This window comes from Euprymna scolopes, chromosome 43 (assembly GCF_053919585.1).
Source record: "Euprymna scolopes isolate OS-2025 chromosome 43, ASM5391958v1, whole genome shotgun sequence".
Lineage (NCBI taxonomy): Eukaryota > Metazoa > Mollusca > Cephalopoda > Sepiida > Sepiolidae > Euprymna > Euprymna scolopes.
In genome coordinates, this window is record NC_136524.1 from 12,786,139 (window position 1) to 12,808,647 (window position 22,509).

Genomic DNA, 22,509 nt, shown 5'->3' on the forward strand with positions numbered 1-22,509 from the left:
GAATCCTGGAATGTTTTATTTAAATAGTTAACTCATGAAATTAAAAAAATTAAATCCTCAATCAACCATCTTCTTACTGAAATAGTAACATAATTCAATGAAACTCGCAGGAGAATGAATTCATTATAAAAAGAAATATACTAAATATAAAACCAAATCAAAAACATATGAAGCCAGAGAGGAGGAACATAACTCATAATTAAACTAGAATCATCATATAATCCAAACTTAATGATTATATTATAAAATAATTGTCTATGGATGTGCATTGTCTACTGCTCTTTAGCGTGGATGTATTTGAAATTGCAATCAGTTACCATAATCTGATTGGGTTACATAATCTTGCCAGAATTAGTGAACATTTTATTGCTCCTAAATGTGTACATATTTTGTTTTGTCAATATGGGCAGTGTTCATTTATTTATGGTGAACAATGAGGGAGTTACCTCCCTTACATTATATATGGCGACATCTAAATATATTATTTAAAATAATCATTCAGACTCGCATTTCACTGTCTACAAGTATTTAGTGTAGCTGTACTTTTGATAAAATTCGAAACCGATTATATGGTGTGTGTGTGTGTGTGTAAGCTTTTGTTAGCTGTTTAATAATCTCAAATGATAAGCATATCAAAAAGCCTTTGACAACCAAGTTCAATATCCAGCTCCTAGCTTTTTCATGCCAAACATTACTGAAAGAGACCAGAAAAGGGGTGAAAGGTTAGTTCCCCCCCCCAAAAAAAAAACAGTTTGCTCTCGATTGATAAATCTCGTTAGTCTATCTAGGAAAAGGATCACTTTAATTTCAAAATCGAAATGGATGCAGCTCCTTAGTCAGGTCTAGGGTAAATCCTTTAGGAAAATGAAACCATGATGCTAAAGTCTTTACCAGTCATCTTACCTTGGCATATTGCCAGATTATAATCCTGGAGTGGCATGTGTGTAGTAAAAACGGTAGTCGCTATGATCCAATCATGTGCAAGGTGCAATCTCATCTGTCAAACATATTCGTAGTCCTATTGTGATGCAGGAGTGACAAAGTGTACAGATAGAACTTGTTGGCAGCACAGTCACAATTCTGCACATTTGCTGCGACTGCTTTTTTTTGTTTTTTTTTTTTGTTTTTTAGGTTTAAACGTCGTCAAAATTTGGATGAAATTTCAACTTTTGATTTTTCCAAATTGGATTAGCATTTATCTGATTAGCATAAAAAAATGTGTTTTGATTTAAAAAAATATTGATATTTTTTTAATAAAAAGAACAAAAAATGTTTTCTCGATTTCTGTAAAATTTATAATGATGTAGGGAATAATGGACAATCAAAATTCCCTCATTATCTAACCATGATGCAGCCTGGATGGCACCCCAAAAAGGTTGAACTGCGTGCCCAGCAGTTCATCTTTAACTCCACTTTAGATACCACAAACTACTCCCTCCCAAATTTTCCTTTGCAGACAGAAGCTACACTTGATAATCTGATCATCACTGCTTCCCATATCTATGATATTAAAAAAAACCTAGGCACCTCCAAAGCATGTGGGCCTTGTAGTAGGAAACATGTGGGAAATTGTTGATAGTTTATCCCTATTTACTAATAAAGAAATGCTTTGCTGATCTAACCCTTGTTCTTTCCAAGTTTTACAACAGATCCTATACTGAATTTTTACCTGATAGCTGGAAAATTGGCTCTGTGGTATCACTATTCAAGAATTCAGATGGAAGAAACTGATCCGCTCAATTATCACCTAATTAATCGTCTCCCATCGTTAAAACTTTTGAGCACTAATAAATATTGTAAATCACTAGTAAATGTTAAACTTCTTTTTTTCTGAACTTTCTTATGACTGAATTTCTATAATGAAAATAAGACTAAGGTATACAAGGAAGGCATTCGAGGAACAGGTTTATTGCACACAATAGGCAGATTATCCCAGAGAAAATGTGGCACCACTAAAATTATGATTAAATGATGTCTATCGAAGATAGAAGCATTTATACTTTTGCATCATTGTAATATTGAGTAGGGGGTGGGACTTTGCTGCTTGTTACGTTTGTCAGGGGTATTTATGCCGAGGGGGTACAAAAGCTTGTACCTTGTAGTTTGTCAGAGCATCCACCTACGATTAAAATACTTGTAAGGCAGACAGGTTAGGATGCAACATTTTGTTGATGGGACAGTTCAGAACCTATCAGGTTGGCGACTGTTTTGAATCCTGTCCAGGAATGAGAGACATGCACCAACAATACTCCATATATGGCAAATGGTGACCTTGTAGAGCTACAGAATACTTTCAAGTGTAAGTAACTTTCTAGCATGATAGAGAGCTCACGTTTTTGGCAGCAGGCTTGGCAATGCTCTTGATGTATCTGTTCCATATAAAAAGTAGACCATTAATTTAAGATAGACCACATTAATTTAAGATAGACCACATATAAAAAGTAGACCATTAATTTAAGATAGACCACAGGCTTCATCTGAATTGAAAACTGCTAGAATTAAAAATAAAAAGATTTTTTTTATTGATGAATCACCACTTACTAAGGCCAATACGATTAGAGGATTGCAAATAAGGAGTACAGTTCAAAGAATTTAACCTATCCTGCCTTGACAGAGTTCAAAATAGACTTCATCTCTGCAACCTCTTTCTTACAGAAGAAACGTTGTGAGCCTCTCTCTGCTTTATCGTTATTTTCATGGCAAGTGCTCATCTGAGCTCCAATCTATGGTCCCCCCTCGCCATACTTTTACGAGAAACACTCGTCTAGATGAAAACACTGTCAATAATTTCCCCCACTTTTTATCTGTGCCTAAACCTAAATGTAGACTCCATGAACAATGTTTCTTTCTTGGAACTGCACACCTGTGGAACTCTCTTCCATTTGCCTGCTTTCAAACTGACTATAATATGGTCATCTTCAAGTCCAGTGTAAACAAGTTCTTGATGTGCCATTCTGCTTAAGTAATCCAATTTACCAAATTTCCACTACCAACAATTACGACATTGTTCTATTGACCACTGTATGCTTATTAACCCTTATCCTCGAGTGGCCTCTGGGCCTTGATAAGTGGTGACTCCTTTGTAAAAAAAACAAAAAAAAACCCAAAAAACTCATGTTCCCTGTGAATGTTAAGCCGAGGAGTTTGGAAGAAGTACTTTTTAGGTAATGTATCTTTAGCTATTAGTGTTTGAGAAGGTTTCTTGTAATTATTGAAGGCTTAGTTTTGGCAGCATTGAATGTAACCATCCATTTTTTACTTTTTTCCACTAAAAATTGGAGGTCTTCCTCTAATGTTTCTGCTATTGCCTTAGATATGGGTTCATTCGTTTTCCTCTCATCTTTGTTATAGACCGTGGTGTCATCAGCAAATATACCCATCTCAGAGACAATTTTATCAGGGAGGTCATTTATGAATATTAGGAATAATAAAGGTTCAAAGATTGACCCTTGAGGTACACTTGCATTTATATCATATTATTTAGATGTATGACTGTCAATGACAACCTGGATTCTTCTCTTATTTAAGAAGGATTTAATTATGTTAAGTATTCGTCCAGTGATACCATATGATCTGATTTTCCTGAAAAAGTCATCATGCCGTACCCTGTCAAAAGCCTTAGATATATATAGGGCTACTGTCCTACCCTCTCTTGATTTATTCAGAGATTACAATTGCATAAAATTTTAAGATTTCGCTTCCCTTTTTTTTCTTTTCTTTTTTTTTTACCATATGCTGGCAATGAGACAATGGTTAAAGAAGTGTTGTGACGCTATGTATTGAGGAGGGTAAAGAAAAGTTTGCTGTGGCTATATAACAGATATGTGACAAATCGTCCAGTCTGAGTGAATAGTATCAAGGAGGTTTTTACATCAAACTCCAGCCCTATTTTAAAGTTTCTATTGAAGGGCATTTTTGATCTTTTGTTCGTTTTCTGATTTTCCTGCTTAACTGTGATGTGAGAACATGTCTAAGTTTAACAGCCCAAGCTTCAGTCGAGTAAAATGCAGCCATTTCTAGATTATGCAGAAGGTAAACCTCACATGACACTGGAATGAATTATTATTTTGATCTCTGCAGCCTGTTAATGCTTTCTCTTTTTCCTCTTTCCAATATCTTGGCTTGTCCTTTTCTCATTGTTCTTTTCCCTTCGACGTAATGAGGTTTATCCGCATGTAAAATTTCAAAAGAACTTAGATCGAGGAGACCTTTAGAAAGTGGTTGCCAGTCTTTAATCTCCACCATGTCTATCAAAGAAAAATAAGTCGACATCATTTTGTATCGTTACTATGAGATGCTGAGTCAGCATCCGTTAAAGAAATGGAACCTAAATTCTCATTTAGATGAAAGACAGGCGTTAAAGAAACTGATGAAAGAGAAAAGTGTTTTTTTTCCAAAAAATTGAATGCCTCTCAGGTTTCACTTGAAATCCAATTGGATGCTATTGTCAACTCTGACAACCAATTCATTCGCCTTTGGCACAGTTTTGCGTTTATCAACTTTTTTTTACAGTAATTTTTATCAATTTGATCTAAATCATAATATTTTTGTTTCTTTTAATTGCATTATTTTTCCACATTTTGAAATTTTAAGATTCCAGCTTCTTGTGATTTCATTTTTTTCACATTTACTGTCCAATAAAATTAGACTCATAGTTTCGGACAATTTTAAAGTGTTTTGTTTGATCAAGCGAGTTGAGCTGTTTTTTTTATTTTTTATTTTATTTTTTACTCAACTTCTTTTAGGAATTCTTCCTATGTATACATCTTCCACAATGAAAAATGCTGTAATATTAGGCAGGATTCCAAAGGATCCTTTGTATTATTGATTGGATGTCATAGAACATATAATCATTCAAAGACAAATCAAACAACTGAGAAGATAAAATATCCAAATTCGCGGTTCAACTAACAACGAAAACATGAAACAATTGAAATTGTTTGCAATATCTCAATACGTAGAAGTAGCTTAATAATCTGAGAATCGTTTAAAATTTTTAATTAGACAATTATGTGTTGTTTTAACACACTTAGGGTAATTGGTGACCAAATTTCCATTTTTAACGATTACTACGATATTATCCCATTGACTACTGTGCACTCATTAACCCCCCTATCCTCGAGTGGCCTCCCAGCCTTGATAAGTGGTGACTCCTATTTAAAAAAAAATTTATTCGGCATAGGTGAAAAATTTCATGTTTCGTCGCTGTTAAGAAAGGCACAAGAAGAGAGAAAACAAAAGGAAAGTGAACAATGAGGAAAGACGGGGCACTGTGAATTTAGACGGTCAGAAATACAGTTGACCAGCACCTAAATTGAACTATCCGGTGTTGGGTCGAATGATAATGTCATATGGCAGTTTATTCCAGTGGATGGAAAATGTGGCTTTTCGTCAGTTTAGTCAAAATCTCCAATGAAATGATTTCTTCAGGTCGTGTCCATAATTGGGTGTTGGGCTGAAGAGATCTTGAGGGAGATCATAACGGCCATGAAATTTATAGGGCAAAATTAGGTTGCCACCTCAGTCTTCAACGCTCCAGTGGAAAAAGGTTCAGTCGCCGCAAACAGGTCTTGTAAGGAAGGTTACGAAAACCTTGCACTGACCGGATCGCCAGCTTCAAATGCTGAATGTCATGAACCAGGTATAGCGGCTACGTCTGGATCCTATACTTCAAAAGGTTGGACAAATGATATGTACATAGGAGGAAGATCTCCAGAGTGAGGTTAATGAAGGGGTGCTTGATGAGAAAACAGATACTCCTTGCCTTGTTGGCAACCTGGATGCAATGACTTGAAGGCTTAAAGGTGGAATCAGCTAGCATCCCGAGGTTTCTGGTCTCGTCAACATCTACCAAAGAGTTCTCTGCAGTGCTGAAAGTAAGTGGCAACTCCAATGGATTGCCAACTGCAATGTGGCAACATTTGCTGACGTTGAGGTCTAGATTCCATGCAGCTGATCACTTCCACACATGCTGGAGACTCTACCGAAGAAGACCGATCTCCTTATGGCAGGCCACCTTACTGTACTAATGATGAAATTATTATTACAGCTTGATATGCTTTTATCTGTAAGGGAGAGTTGACAAGGTGTACTAGGATACTTTTGATTGAAATTAACTTTTAATGACCCCTCAGACTGTACAATGACTTTTAATGCTTTCCTTATGCCAACTATGCACAAACGTCCCTATCTTTTTTCATATTTCCTCTCAGATTTAACGTTGTTGATAGGATTAGTGAAGGCTATGTATTTTTCCCATTCATATCAATATTATTTTCCTCCAGACATTATTACTTACCTCCCTTTAAAAAAAATATATTTCTTGCATTCATATAAGTACATTGATGCTATAATGCTTTCTCAGTTATAAACTAACATTTACTTGTTACTTAAAATTTTATTCAAATATTAAGTTGGTGCAAAAATGTTTTTTGATGTTCAACTTCAAAAGATCATAATTCCTTTCTTAATAAACTTTATTAATCGAAATAAGAACCGTTAGAATCAACACAATTTTGCCAACGAGAAACGGTTATTTATTCCATTAGCATAGAAATCCGGAGTTCTGGAAGCAATGAAGTCATTGAAGGTTGATTCGGCATCATCTCGGCTTTTGAAGCATTTTTAAGTTGTCAAGATGTGTGAAAAAGTGATAATCAGTAGGCGAGAGGTCCAGTGAATATGGTGGATGAGGCAGTCTCGTAGCCCAATTCATTCAGCTTCTGCAGGGTCAGTTGAGCAACATGCAGGTGAGCATTGTCATGTCATTGTCATATTGACCAATCTCAGCCACATATGTTGGAGCTTCTGGTGCATTTAGTGGTACGCAGTACTTCGCCATAATCGTTTTGCTTGGATTCAAGAAGCAGTGATGGATGAGATCAGTCGCAGACTACTAAACAGTCACCATAACATTTTTTTGGTGCAATTTCGGTTTCGAGAAGTATTGTGGAGCTTGTGCCGATCATCGCCAGTTGTCGTTAAGGATCCACTTCTCATCTCACACCACAATCCGCACGAGAAATGGGTCGTTTTTGTTGCACTGAAGGAGCATAAGACACCTGAAAACAACAGTTTTTCTTTATTGTTCAATTTATTTATCCAACTAATTTGACTTCCCTATCTGCTTTAAATGGCGAACGACTGTTGAGTGATCAACCTCGAGTTCAAGAGCAACTTCTCGTGTGGTTTTGCAAGGATCAGCTTCAATTAAGGCTTTCAGATGTTTGCAACCGTCTTCATGAGGCTTTTATCACCATTGCAAAACTTCTTGAACAATCATTGTGGCAAACGTTCATTAGTGGTTCCTGGGCCAAATGCATCATCGATATCACAAGTTGTTTCGGTAGCTTTTCGGCCTAGTTTGAACTGAAACAAGAAAATCGTGCAGAGTTGAATTTTGTCTATGCTGTCGAAAAGCCTGCAAAAAAATGAATAAAGAGATTGAGAACAGTACGAATAACACAATTCAATAGTGCAAAAACGCACTTTAAAATGATATATAACATGGCTATATATATCAATGAATTAATTTAGAAATCATATATAAAAGTAACATATGAAAAAAACGATATTGTTTTTGCACCAACCTAATAGTAGATATACACATTAATGTATATAGTTATTTGAAACATCATGAAAAAGGATTTGGTTTTACGAACTGGAAACATGAGTTTTCTAAGTCTTTTGCTTTGATTAAGTAACATTTCTACAGGTTCTGTTAGTTAATTTTTTTTTTCTACTAGGGATTTACCACTCATCAAGGCCTGAAGGCTACTCGAGGATAAGGGTTAATGAATGTAAGATGATAATGTAGTAATCGTTAATGGTGTAGATTGGGTAAAATTTGTATTATTTAAGGAGTTGGCTCAACAAGAACCTGTTTACATTAGACTTTAAGGCCTCCATATTGTAATTGGCCGGAAAGCAGGCCAGTAAAACAGGCGGGCAGTTCTTAGAAAGAAACTTTGTTCATGGAATCTACTTTCGATTTAGGCATAAATAGAGTAGGGGAAATTGTTGATAGTGGTTGTAGATAGTCGAGTGTTTCTGTGAAAGTTTGGCAAGGGGGGATGATAGATTGGAGCTCAGACGAGCACTTCCCATTAAAATAGTGAAAGAACAGAGACATACCTCTCTTCTGTGGGGAAAGAGGTTGCAGGGAAGAGAAAAGGGCATCACCTACTAGGTTTCAGAGCTGGTTTTGAACTTTGTCAAGGCAAGATAAGGGGCGCTGAGCAGCTCCATCCTAGGATGTACCTGTCTCTTATACAGGTAGAAAATTACATCAGCAGTGAGATACTTGCTGGAGTGTTAGAATGATCCAACCATTTTCCAACAATCTTGTTTTAATCAACCGATTTGACGTATGTGTTCCGTTTAAGATTAGGAGTGAAGATCAGTCCCAGGAGCATGTCAAAACGTGGTGCTTCACAAAGACGTCGGGTTAGGGTTTTAGATATATTAAAATTAATCAGCCACCTTTTTCCCCAATTAACTATAAAAACAAATAAACTAATTTTAAGCACAAATAAGCAAAGTGTTTCGAATTTTAAATAAAAACAAAAATAAAAACAAATAATATAAGTAATAATTTATATAGAAAAACTAGTCACTCTCTAATAAATTTTAATTGCAATATAATTTTAACCAAGTTTTCTTTCCAATGGCTGATAATCTTCCTGGGTGCACACGCATGTTGGTGGGCAACTGAGGAAGTGGATTACAAGCATGAAAAATTTGTCCGAACTCCTAGCTTCACAGTTTGCGGTTGTTTTCAAAGGTGGAATAGCAATTGGATAGCCATCTCATGCAAACTTGTTTCAGACCATCATGCATTAAAGCTGCTATGGTTCGGTATGTAGTGCAGACCAAGCAAAAGTAGATATATATTATGTTTGGGATAAATTTGGCAGTACCTGGTGTTCCCAAATGGTCACCCATCTGGTACTGACCAAGCTCAACATTGCTTAACTTTGGTGATCTAACAGGAACCAGTGTGTTAGCATGATTATGTTGTATAAATTTAAGTTGACATATCTCATTGATTAAAACGAGATAAAAATAAAATTAATCGTGTTCACTTGTTTTCAAGATAAATTCAGTTAAATTCATTTGATGTTTCTCATATTTGTATTGTGTATATTATTGTTAGATTTGTACTTACATATTGTTAAACCATGTGATAAAATTGAAATTTTATAAAATGCAGTAAATGTTTTTTTTAACTTATGAGTTATCAAGGGCAAAAGCCATTTGAGATGGAAATGGTAAATGAGATCAGTTGAATGATGAAAATTATGAGAGGATTGAAAGCGAAAGAAATGAACAAAACAAGTATTTGTTGGCATTAGATTTGAAGATGCTAATGTTGTAATGGGTAGGAAAGCAGTCCCAGATTATTTTTTGTTTATTTGTTTTTATGATATTCAAATATTATAAAGTATTTGTGCTAAAATAGTATATGAGTTGATTCAGTTACAGTAACTTAATTTATTTTAGGGAGAATCAATAGATTTGAAAGATCCCCGTAGAAGAAGCAATCCAAGAACTAATCCACGCTATCGATTATGGTCAAGCAGGCAGGTTATGGATTTGGATGTTCCAAGATTCAAGGTCAGTATTTGTATTTTTTATTTTTTATAATGCAATCAAGTTTTATGATAAAAAAATATTCCATTAAGCACAAAGGTTTAAAAACAGAAATAGATTAATAAAATACCAAAAGTAAAATGTCTTTTAAGTAAAAAGACATTATGGCAAGTAAGTTACAAAAAATTGATTTCTTTTTAAATATTAAAACTCAAAAGAAACTTACAATATAAAACAGCTGATGTTATAAATGTATTAAAACTATTGTGTATGTGTGCACAAGAATTGTCAACTAAAAGTGACTATAAAAGAATGTTATTTTTTTTTTTAAAAATCTGAAATGTCTTAGTTTCTGAAGAAGGCTTTATATTGTAGAAAAATGTAAGCGTTCAAAATAATAAAAAAATTGTTTTGTTCAAACCATCATTTCATAATTCAGCAACAATCAACAAGAAAAATTGAATTGTGTGTGTGTGTGTGTGTGTGTGTGTGTGTGTGTGTGTGTGTGTGTGTGTGTTTTCTACAAAACTAACAGCATTTACTTGGGGTGGTTTTGAGCTGGCTGCAAATGAATTCATTACATCTTGCATCAAGGCAGTGCACCCGCACAGATTGGCAACTGAGTTTTTGACTAACTTCAGCCATTTCTGATTCCAACAATGGACACCAAACATTCTGGGATTAACCACCAGTGTTATGTCTGTTCTCACTGTTCTCATCCTTCATTTCAAGTTTTCAATTGGCCATCTCTATGCTTCTTCTAGCTAACAGATGTGATTTGAGGGCTACCAACTTGTGGATGAATTCTTTCTCAAAGTATTGAAGAATATAAACAATCCCCTTTTAAGAGCTTCTTTAATGTCCATAGTATTCCATCTTAAATAGGTAGTGTGGTTTAGGATTTTATTTGGGAGACAGATATGCAGGAGGCAGTATATGTTGTGCATGAAGATCTTCTTTGTACTGGATCAGGTTGGGTCTTACAGTTGTACAAAAGTATTCAGTTGTTCAGTATTGTGTGAATCGATGCTTGATGTATGTTCAATTTTATTGAGTGATCTGGTTTAGACTGTAGAAGGCTGCATGAGTGTAATTGATATGAAGTGCAATCTCATTCATACCCTGACCGCTAAATATTGAGCCAAAATATTTGAACTGATTGACTTCCTCGACAATGATGCTGATAGGAACTCTGCTGAGAAGAGGAGCAGGATCTTTGTTTTAGAGGCAATGACCATCATACCAATATGCTTGTTGGTGGTATGGACATTATTCACTACCTGTGCTGGATATATTGGTATATATTTCATCTGCATGTCATCCAGGTTGGTAATGGTGGTGGATAAAACTATATCCGATGGTGAGGCTCCAACTTGCGGGCTTTGGGGAGTGTGGAGCCACCCTTTAATTGCCATTGCTCCCAGATCCACTCTGACCCGGAGTGGTAGTACCTGTTAATGTCCCAACTATGGGTTAAATAGAAATTGACTTGAACATAAAATAATAGTATTCTATCATTATTCAGTAGTTTTGATTATTATAATAACTTGCATAAGTTTTTCTAATACTGAGAAACCGAATGTGATGACCAACAAAACGTATGCAAGAAAAAACTCAAATTTAGAAATATCTACAAAGACCTATTTAAAAAAACAAACAGATTTAAAGAACTGATAATGAAATCGTAAAAAGGTTCACACTGTCGGAAAAACAATGTTATGTAAATCCTCATAAAAGTAATTTACATCATGCTGTGTTCTGTTTCATACTCTTGTTTCCACTAGTCAAGCGATCTCTATTTTGTATGTGTGTAAAATATGGATAGTAAGAACTTGTGTTTACTGTGATTCAAACATTTGTACATTCTAACATGAAACATAGCAGGTGCATTACTGATACTGAAAGTTTCTATGTATGCTCTACTATTAATTATTCGTTTTAGACAGAAATAAAAAAATAAATAATGAGCACAGAAGACTGCAACTTGCTTTTTTAAAATTTCTTTTTTTTTTTTTTATTCTGACATTTTTTGGGTGCAGATAACTGGAAACACAAATAGCAAAAAAAAAAAAAATTCTTTTGTGTTTCCACTTGTTCCCCAAAAAACAAAGTGTAAACATTAAAGAAAAGCAATCGATTGCACTTTTCTGTGATTAAGTTTTTTCTTTTTTTTTATTTTTTTTTTTATTTTTACTCTTAAAGCCAATATATATATATATATATATATATATATATATATATATATATATATATAAAATAATTGGATACTTTACCTTTCACATGACTATCCATTCCCGTGAAATCACCTTTTTCTTCACCATATTCCCTCTGCTTCACTTTTTGTTATCAAGTAAGATCTTTGACTTACTTGCAGTTTCATCAAATACTTTTGTATGCGAAATCCGATCCCGCATTTTGCTAATTTCCTACCCTCTGATGAGAAGGAAAATATTTCTTCAAAACTCTGTGGATTAAGGACTATCCACTTATTAAGTGTTTCCTTTTCAGATTAAATATGTTTTTAACTCTTTTTCAAAGTGTTTTTAACATGTTTTATTAACTATTTGCTCTTATATATGCGTGTGTGTATGTGTGTGTGATGTATTGAAATTTTAATGTCTCTTGTTTGGAAGGTTCTGTTAGTCCTGTTATATTGAAAGTAATTTGATGTACTTTGTGTACGTAATTTGTATAGTTTTGCTATTGATTGTTCCTCTTATTGCAGTATGACCAAAACTACATTGGAACACCACCTCCTAATGAAGTCACATTTACAAACTTGAATGATAATATTGACAGCAAATTTCTTGGAAACATGTGCAGACATTTTGGAACTATTGAAGAAATAAAGATTTATCATCATCCCAAGACAAAGAAGCATATGGGAATTGGCAAAGTTAGTTTTTTTTTTGTTTGATATTTTTTTTAGTTTTTGTATCCAAGTAAATACTTTCTCTCTCTTCCTTCTTATTTAAAAATTCAAGTTATCAAATTTAATTAGTGATGTGAGCTCTCCATTTCTTTCTGTCTTTTTTTTCTCTCTTCATGTTTTCTTGTTTGGTCTCTCTGAACAGTTCTCTCTGAAAATGTTCTTTTTTTCTTGAGAAACAGGTAGGGAAGATTGAAGATTAATTTCAAAGGATGACTTCCTGTTTCTTTCCTCCACATATGCACTTGGAGGTTTGTCTCTTAATTCTAAGTTGGAAAGTTTATCTCCGTTTCAACTTTTTCTTCCTGTTGGTCATCTTCCTGTAAAATTTCCCCTCAAAAGTGCCTTTCAGTTTCCTCTGAAGAAGGAAATTACTTGACATGTAATTAAAACTTACCAGAAAGCAAATTGGCGTTAAAATTCTCTTTGTGCCATTATTGTTTCCACAGAACAGTTTTACTACATGAAGTATATGCATGTAAAATATTTGTTTGCGATTTAAGCAGAGAAGGCGTATAGTTTGAGGTGCTTTCTCCCAATAGTTTTATTTGCATACAAAGCCTCTTTCTCATTTCAATGACAAAACCTCTTAAAATCATATATTGATAGTAAGCAAGTAAATTTAATTCTTAAAATCATATATTGATAGTAAGCAAGTAAATTTAATTCTTAAAATCATATATTGATAGTAAGCAAGTAAATTTAATTCTTAAAATCATATATTGATAGTAAGCAAGTAAATTTAATTCTTAAAATCATATATTGATAGTAAGCAAGTAAATTTAATTCTTAAAATCATATATTGATAGTAAGCAAGTAAATTTAATTCTTAAAATCATATATTGATAGTAAGCAAGTAAATTTAATTCTTAAAATATGCTCATTATCATGTATCTTGTATATCAAGTAACAATACCAGACACCATAATGTTCAGCGCTGGACAAGGTGCACATTCCTAGTTAATTTGACACTCATAGTCAGTAATAAGTACATTTCTCCTACGTCCATCAAAATAAAACTTATATAACTGGATTCACAATAAAATTTACTTTAAAATAGTATTTTTATATTTTTGTTGTGTATTCGAGGAAAATCACTATTTAAATCTGACTATTAACAACGAAACATGCCAGCATAACATGCTCGCTGGCAGTATTTTTGCAAATAAGCGGTCAGGGTGTCTTCGCATAAATACTCGAAGCGGAAGTTGTACCAGTCGACATTTCTAGTTGTTTTAACTAATCGGGGGAAAGAATTGTCTATGTAATTTGAACATAACACGTATGTCTTTCCAGTCAAAAGTTAGAATAGATAAGTAAAGGCAGAAACTGTTCAAATGCTATTTAATAGTGAAGATATTAATTTCTTTGTCCTAAAATTTGAAAAGAATCGGATAAAAACATTTTGTGCATGAATCGATAAAAGCAGTAGCAACCGCATTTAAACATGAGAATTTTTGTGTGCTGAGATGTGCACAAAAAATCTGTAAACGAAACGTCAACTTATGAACATAAAGTATTCATTTTATTTTTGTTATTTAGAAAGCATAAATTTTTAATTATGGAAAGGAAAAGAATATTTTTAAAAAATAAATTCATTGAAAAAGAATAACCGATAATGACCACGCTTTTAAAGTAGTTAAAGCGCATAAATCACTTATTCAGTTAAGTAAAAGAATAACTTTTATTGGGTTTGTTTTACAATCCACAGAGGTATGAAAAAGTGGTCAAAAAACAAATTTATAACAAATAAATGTTACCAAAGGCAAGTTACTCTTCTACCGACCTTGATAAATTTTTGGTGTTGTAAATGTTTATTCTGTTAAAAAAACAAGTGTCTAATGTTACATAAGAACAAGAAAAAAATGGCTGCAATGTTTTTTGAAGTCTCAACAATAACTTCAAAATAAAAAATTATACAAAATAGCAGTAGAAACTCACCTGATAATTGTCACGGTAACTTGAAGCCATTAAAAATGAAATTTAATTATCCTAATTAGTTTAATGAACTTGAAAACATTAGAATTTTAATCTGTACAAAATTTCCTTTCATTTGATATGCTACAAATTATATTTTGATAATAATTTCTTTGAATTGTGTCATCTTGCATTTCCTGGTTGTTATCTTGAATTTTTCATGGTGTAATGATGACAAATGATATTGTCCATCAGAATATGGTCATGGTGGCCATTTTGGATGTCCTGGTCGCCATCTTGGATTTTTCATTATGTTATGTAACTTAAACCACACATTTTTTGATACTTTGAATGGTCATAACTCCAATTCTAATGGGCTGATTTTAAAAACTAAAGATATTATTTCTTTGTTTTTTATGCACTTTTCAATAATATTTGATTTGAGTTTATTTGATCTAAAGAAAAAAATGGTGTGGTATTGCTGCATCAAGTTTTGCTCGGGCTCTATGTATAACTTTATGTGCATGCATGCATATATATATATATATATATATATATATATATATATATATATATATATATATATATTAAAAAGTTTTACTCATGTCCAGGTAACTTATATCTAAAATTTCAAATGTTTAGACCTAAAATTGGTGGAAGAGTTTGATAGAGTCTGCAAAGGTCAACTCTTTCAACTTTGATTTCTTTGCAGCCAAATTTTCGCCCAAAAACTGATTAAAAAGCTTGCTGCATGTCTGAATACCTTTTATGTAAAATTTCAAATGTTTAGACTAAAAATTTGCTGAATAGTTTGCTAGAGACTGCAAAGGTCAGATCTTTGGAATTTTGATCTCTTGGTAGCAACATTTTCGGCCAAAAACCGATCAAAAAGCTTTCCCTATGTCTGAATACACTTTATGTAAAATTTCAAATGTTTAGACCAAAAATTGGCTGAGAGGTCAAATTTTTTTTTAATCTGACTCCAATTTTAACCCTTTAACATTTATTGTTTTGGGCTTAAATCAAGTTAAAAAGTTTGATCCATGTCCAATTTCAAGTGTTTAGACCCCAAATTAGCAGAGGATTTTTGTAGAGTTTTCAAAGGTGAAATCATTGAACTTTGACTCCTTGACAGCCAAATTTCTGGCCAAAAATCGATTAAAGGATTTTCCCAAATCTCAATACCCCTTATGTCAAATCTAGAGTCTGTAAACTGAAAATTGATAGTAATTTGGTAGGGAAATATACACACACAGACAGACACACAATTGAACTTTTATAGATATATTGATTTAATCAATCTAAAACCATACCTTGACTAAAGGTTTTCAAACTGAAAGTGCATCTCTCCTGAGGATTTACATGTCTGTAGAACTGTTTGTGGGAGCAAAAGACCGCCATTACATACTTTCTTAAATTCAATTACACAAACTACTTTTTTAGAGAATGATGGATCTATTTGAGCTACATGTTGATAATTAAGTTAAAATTAAGCATCATTGTTGCTAATCACATCAGCTTCACAGCAGAAGAAACAAAGTCCTCCATAGTAAATGCATAATTTATATATCAGGTTTTGGTACTTGTGCAGATTGTAAACCAGACGTATCTTTGCGTCTGCTCAGCTTTGCCCCGAATGTGATGTCAACCACCAGATCATGCTGTGCATCACTGATCAAATTTTAATAATGGTACAAGACAGAAAATAGCAAAATGGAAATTGTAGAAATAAAAAATTAAAAAAACCCAAAAACTAACATTTTTTTAGGGGGTAGGGGTCACTTTTGATGGATAATTTTTAGCAAACAAGTTTTTGTTCAAAATAATTTATGAATTTTTTTGTTTTCAAACGTTTTTAAAAAGGTTCAAAGAAGCAAAAATATTTTATTTTTTAAAAAAATTTTCAAAGAATAAAATATTCTTCTTCAGGAAATTGGACAGTTGTCCTATTCTTTTTTTTTTTTTTTTTTCTTTCTCTTCCTCTTATATGCCATGGTGGTGATAAGTCATGGCATGATTTGAGGTGCTTGAAATTAAGTCAAAATAATGTTTATATGCCCGATACAGTTTTTGGTGTCTCTCGAACACGTGTAATTAAAGAAAAGCCACTGTTTGAAAGACTCAGTAATAATTTAAGATTAAACTTATCACCACCATGGCATATAAGAGGAAGAAAAAGAAGAAAAAAAAAAATCAACAAAAGAACAAAACTGTCCAATTTCCTGAAGATGAATACTTTAATATTTGAAAACTAAAAAAAAAAAATTTCGATTTTATCTTTTAATAAATAGCAATATTTTTTTAAAGACAATTTCACACTCGTCTGGTCTTTTTAACCGTGAAGGTTTTAAAAATATTTTTTTAATTTTATTTTTTTTAGTATTTATTTAAACAAGTTTGAAGAATGTAATGAATCCGTTCTACATGATTTGTGGTCGCCTTTGTGTCAGGATCTACGAAATGCAGTCTGTGCTAGGTTGTAAAATCCCTTTCCTTCTACTCTGTTGTATGCCTTCCAACAGTCTGACATGACTGTGGTCCCTGGCAGAATGTTTTTTTTTTATTATAGGAAAGAGGGTTTCAGTATTATGATTTGGTACAGTGATTAAGAAATCCTACTTCTTAGTGGGGTCATATCCACAGAAGAAAAGCTGTTTGAAAAGTCTACCAACATTATGTTTTCGTCAGTTTCTCTTCTAATATTTATCCAAAAGTCGTCTGCTCATTGCTGATTTGTGATCAGCATCTTATGTCAGATTAAAGGCAAACCCGAGCAGTTGATATTATGTTTTAAGCAGATGCTTAGATACATCAGGTTCACAATCTACACAAGTACTAAGATTTTTATTAGACCGTATTTAATACAGGTTTCTCAGCTCAATATCTTCTCCAGGATTCAACCAGGTGCTTTACGCATAACTTCTGTCATCATATACATCTGGTTGTATCAAAGACTACTGCTCTAATGATGCGGCCTTTATCTCTTTATTTATCGCACTTCCTAAGAATTTATATGTATTAGCTGAAATAGCCACTGCATAACCTAAAACTCTCTTGTTGAATTTTCAAATGCATATATAATTTTTAGGAAAACAATGTATTTTCAAAGGATTGTTTATAAACATTTTTCTATTTTTTTTTTTTTTTTAAGGTACTTTTTACTTTCTCAAAATGTGCCAAAGCTTGTGTTGATAAACTACATCAAACATCCAAAATGGGTAACATTATAAATGTGATTATTGATACAATGGGTAAGTTTTACTTGTTACATTTTCAGATTACATTTACCTCAAATTGCCTCAAAATGTTTCATTTTGCTTTTTGTGTTAGTACATTTTTTATCTATATGTATATTGTTACGACATATCCCAGTCCTACTGGGGACGGTAGAGATGGGTGACGTAACAAAGTTCTATATTAAATCCTTTATAATTGTAGCCATGCTTACAAATTAAAAATATAGGAGATATTATTCATAAAATATTATTAATAAAAGGTTTATGTTTAATCAGACTAAATTAGCTTGCCAAAAGGCTTCTTAGTTGAATGAATACAAAACTAAGCTTGCTATGAGTTTTATTTGATTTCATAGCAATCCAAGTAAACAAACTCTGTAAACAAATAACCGAGCACTAACATAATAATAAAAAAATAGATTCTAAAATTAAAGTGGTCATATGAATTCCTATCCTGCTATATTATTAAGAATTCTAATTTTTAGTTAATCAGTTTCAAGCAAACATAAATTTATGGTTAGCCTTCAGTAAATTCAATACTATACCTTTTATTTTAACCTTTTGAATGCTAATTAAATATGCCTGGTGTTGCGTCCCCTTGATCTAATATTTTAAATTGTAGTTATCGCCTGATATTTACATTGTTTATTAGCTAAAATATTTTTAGATCTAGAATATACTTATTTATTTATCAATACACTTCCATTAAAATATAGTTTGTTAATTTACTCTTACTGAATAAATATATATTTATATCATGTAAATACTTTAAGTTTATTGCATTATATATTTATTTTCTTTATCTAATACGTATTCAGCTAAATATCAATAATTCTGTAATGTTTTTACTCAAATTTTTAATGCAAAATTCTTACCTCTAGTCCTTAACTATTAATAATTAAATTTCTAATCCTTATCATGTATATTTAAAACTAGCATTTCAGCCCGGCATTGCCCGGGTGTTTTGAGGTGTATGCTGAGGAAAAAAAAAAAAAGTGATCAATTTTTTTAACTTTGACCCCTATTATGATCCCTTAATATTTATTATTTTGGGCTCAAATTAATCAAGTTAAATCCATGTCCAAGGAACCTATATCTAAAATTTCAAGTGTTTAAGCCTAAAATTGTCGGAGGAGTTTGGTAGAGTTCTCAAAGGTCAAATCATTGAACTCCTTAACCGCCAAATTTCTGGCTTACAAAGGGTTACAAAGATTTTGCCAAATCTCAGTACCCTGTATATCAAATTTCGAATCTGTAGACTGAAAATTGACAGAGTTATTGCGTAGGAAAATGTACACAGACACACACACAGACACGTTCACTTTTATAGATATATAGATTACAAATTACATGTACCTTTCAAAATTTTAAATTTGTAGTAATATATGATAAACATTGAGTGTCAGATTTATTCATTATACTAATTGTTACATTATTATTTTGAAATAACTTTTAGTAAGTTTCAAATTATTATGGTTATTGCTATAATTATTTTTAATTCAATTTTTATCAACTGTAAGTAAAAAGTTTAATCTAAAATCACTTTTGCTAGTAAAATAATCTGTCTACATGATTAATTTGTTATTGACCTATTTTAACTAATTTTTACCTAGACACCTGTCTTGTTATCTGAAATCTTCTCCCCTCCCACTTGACATTTTACTATTTTAATTCTTAACCTCTTGTGATATAAAGATATATTTGGGCCTTTCTTTGTTTTGATATTTTGTCTTTGTATTTTTTATTTATTGGTGTATTATTTTATTTTTACATTTTATAATTTTATTAATATTATTTTTGTTTTTAATATTTTTTCTTTTTTTTTATATATTTAAAAAATTTTATTTCTATTTTTTGTTTTTTTCTTTTCACTTTAAATGCCACTAATTTTATTTTTGAATATCATGTGACTACCCTCTTGATTAATATCTGTAAATTTTTCTCCACTTTTCATTACAGACTCTGCTTTTGTTTAAGTAGCATCACCTGAAGAGATCTCTAGTTACTTGTAACGGGTTGATCCAAACATGCTTATGCATAACAAATAAAAAGACGCATATATACACATATAGTCTTGGAAGTTTCTTTAAAATATTAAAAGATACAAACAAAAGAATGTCCTTCATTGGAAAATTATTATATGTATATACACACACACACACACACACACACACACACACACACACACACACACACACTCTCTCTCTCTCTTTAAGGAAAAGTTTACGGTAAAAACCAAAACAATTGCTATGCTCCTAGGAGATCGCTGAATTCAAAATTGATTTATTAATCAGGTCTTATGAATTTTTGATCTTTAAGATATTAAATGCTCTAGATAAAAAATGAGCTCAATATTATGTCAAGTAGTGCTTTAATATAATTTGGTAGATTACAAAATTTATGACATAATGTTTTAAATATTATAACACAATATCAACACATAAACTTTATTCTATATTTTTATATGGATACTTACTTATTATTATTTTGCATCAAGCAACTCCAAACAATTCTCACTGTTTATGTAATCAGATGCTCCATATATTTTATAATGAATTACCTCCCCTAGTATTATGTGATATTTAATCATACTTTTAATGAAACAGGCATATTATGATTGATATAATATTAATGATTATTTTCATATTTAAAAGTTTTTATATTTTTTGACACATCTAATTTTATCTAATAGGCAAAGAAAGGAGTCGTATCATTGAAGAGCTGCTTGCAGACAAACCAAAAAGTGCTCGACGGCCAGTTCCTCCCCCGCCTCCTCCCGAGCGCATTGATCCACGATCACATGGTCGATTATATGCCGCAGCAAGTACTTCAAGCAGTCGTTCTGTTGCATCTTGTAATTTTCCACCTGCCAAAAGCAAGTATAATGACTATGGAATGGAAGCTTATGATCCAGGAGATACTGAATTTGACTTTGGCAATGCAGGTGGGCATCGCCAATTGGTTAATCCACCCCACGAAAATACTTCCTATTCTGACAGTGATTATAGTAGCATGCAACATTGTGATAGTGGGTACTCTGTGCCCCAATCAGAAATGAGTTTCTCGGGCCATTCTGACATTAGTTCTTCTAGTTATGATGGTTACAGCCAATATCCATCTCAACATACACCGGGAAACCGTGGCTGGCCTCATACACCCCATGCAACTTCTTACTCTTCGTATGGTGTCACGCAACAGTATGCACAGCATAATTCAAGTCGCCATGTGAATACATCATATTCTCAGCACTATTCACAATCAAGTTATGATAGTGGTCACCAACCACCTTGCCCTCCACCTGAACCTACAACTCATTCATCGCATGCAGAAAGCTCTTCTCGATCTCATTCGTACTCTGAAAGGCGAGATGAATACAAAGACAGATCTACTCCATCATTTTCTCAACATCACTGGGAAAAAGAAAGAGAGCGAGAAATAAACAGTCGAGAAAAATCTCGTGAAAAAGAGCACCGGATTCGACCAAAGACTCCAGAACCTGAAGAACCACGAAATCAAAGTCTTGAGTCGCGTCTTCAGAGTATCTTTGGTCTAGGTGGTCTTGGAAGCCCAACAGAATCGAACCGATCAAAAGATCATTCCAGTCCATCAACGACACCTCGATCAAGGGATGAAATGTGTACACCATCACCTGGTATAGATTCACGCTACAGTTCTCAACAATATCCTGTTTCTTCTCGGACTAGCAGTAGCAGCAGCTGCAGTAGTCATGTTTTGCAGATGCCACCATTACCACCAGATAATGATGAAGAAACTAAGCTGCCTCCGACTCCTACAAACAAAAGTGATTCTTCCGATCGTTTGGATTATAGCAGGGAATCCTCAACTAGGTCTAAGCGATTTGAATTTAAAAACAGTTCGGATCATTCTGACAATGTTACTCATTATGATGCGTTAAAAACGGATAAAGTGACATCTGCTATTGGTAGTAACAGTAGTGGTGTTAATACTACATCCAGATACAGGACAACAGAATCAAATGATAAGTGTTCAAATGGACTTCTAGTTGCAGCTTCGGCAGATTTTACAAGTTCAAGTCAGTCAACCAAATGCTTTCCATCAGGTGTTGTTCCTCCATTACCTAAGCAGTTGCCACCAGTTGAGGAAAAAATTGAGGAGAAAGAAAATAATGTAGATATGGAAATTGATGACGACGATGATCGAATGAGCTTGTCATCTATCAGCAGCGGAGAAGAAAAGCTTGAAGTGAATGTCCAGTTGCCAAGTAACGATGGCAAATTCACAGCAAATAATTTCCAATCATTGAGCAGCACACAAGCACCAATAGCTGCTCCTCCAGTGCCTCTTATAACTGACTTTTCTCGACCTCCTCCAGGTATGCAACCTTGGAGTTTTTCTTCCGCGTATTCATTTGGAAATTACTCTGCCGCTCCAACACGTGTGGAGTTAACAACTGGTACATTTAATCAATCTTACTGTTCTCAAATTCCCGGTAGCCTAATGCCCATGAATTATGCTGGGCAATCTTTGACGGATTCATCTTTGTCGCAGGTTGCCGCTGCAAACAATATCACAGGAAGAGTTGGCGAGAACCATCGTCAGCAGCAGCTGAAGGAGGAAAAAGATCCAAATGACAAAACCTTTCTTTTTGTGCTCGATCATTTTGTACGTGAACTGAAAGAAGTCATGCAAAAAGATCTCTGCAAAAAAATGGTGGAAAATTCTGCATTCAAATCCTTTGAATTATGGTGGGATGCAGAGGAACAAAAAAGCAAGGTGCGTCAAATTTTTTTTTTTATTTTACTCTTTTCTGTATAGTAAAATAGTAAAAATAAAAAAATGATTGAGTGGAAAAAT

General features: G+C 33.1%; 1 protein-coding gene across 1 annotated transcript in view; it reads left to right on the plus strand.

Moving 5' to 3' along the window:
* Positions 1-22,509, plus strand: part of LOC145268192 (uncharacterized) — a gene marked incomplete at its 3' end in the record, with an annotated part of 92,412 nt that overhangs the window by 48,520 nt on the left and 21,383 nt on the right. Inside the window, 4 exon segments of the mRNA XM_080123430.1 lie at positions 9,502-9,615; positions 12,317-12,487; positions 17,589-17,688; positions 20,366-22,428. Of these exon segments, the coding sequence (XP_079979556.1) occupies positions 9,502-9,615; positions 12,317-12,487; positions 17,589-17,688; positions 20,366-22,428 (2,448 nt within the window).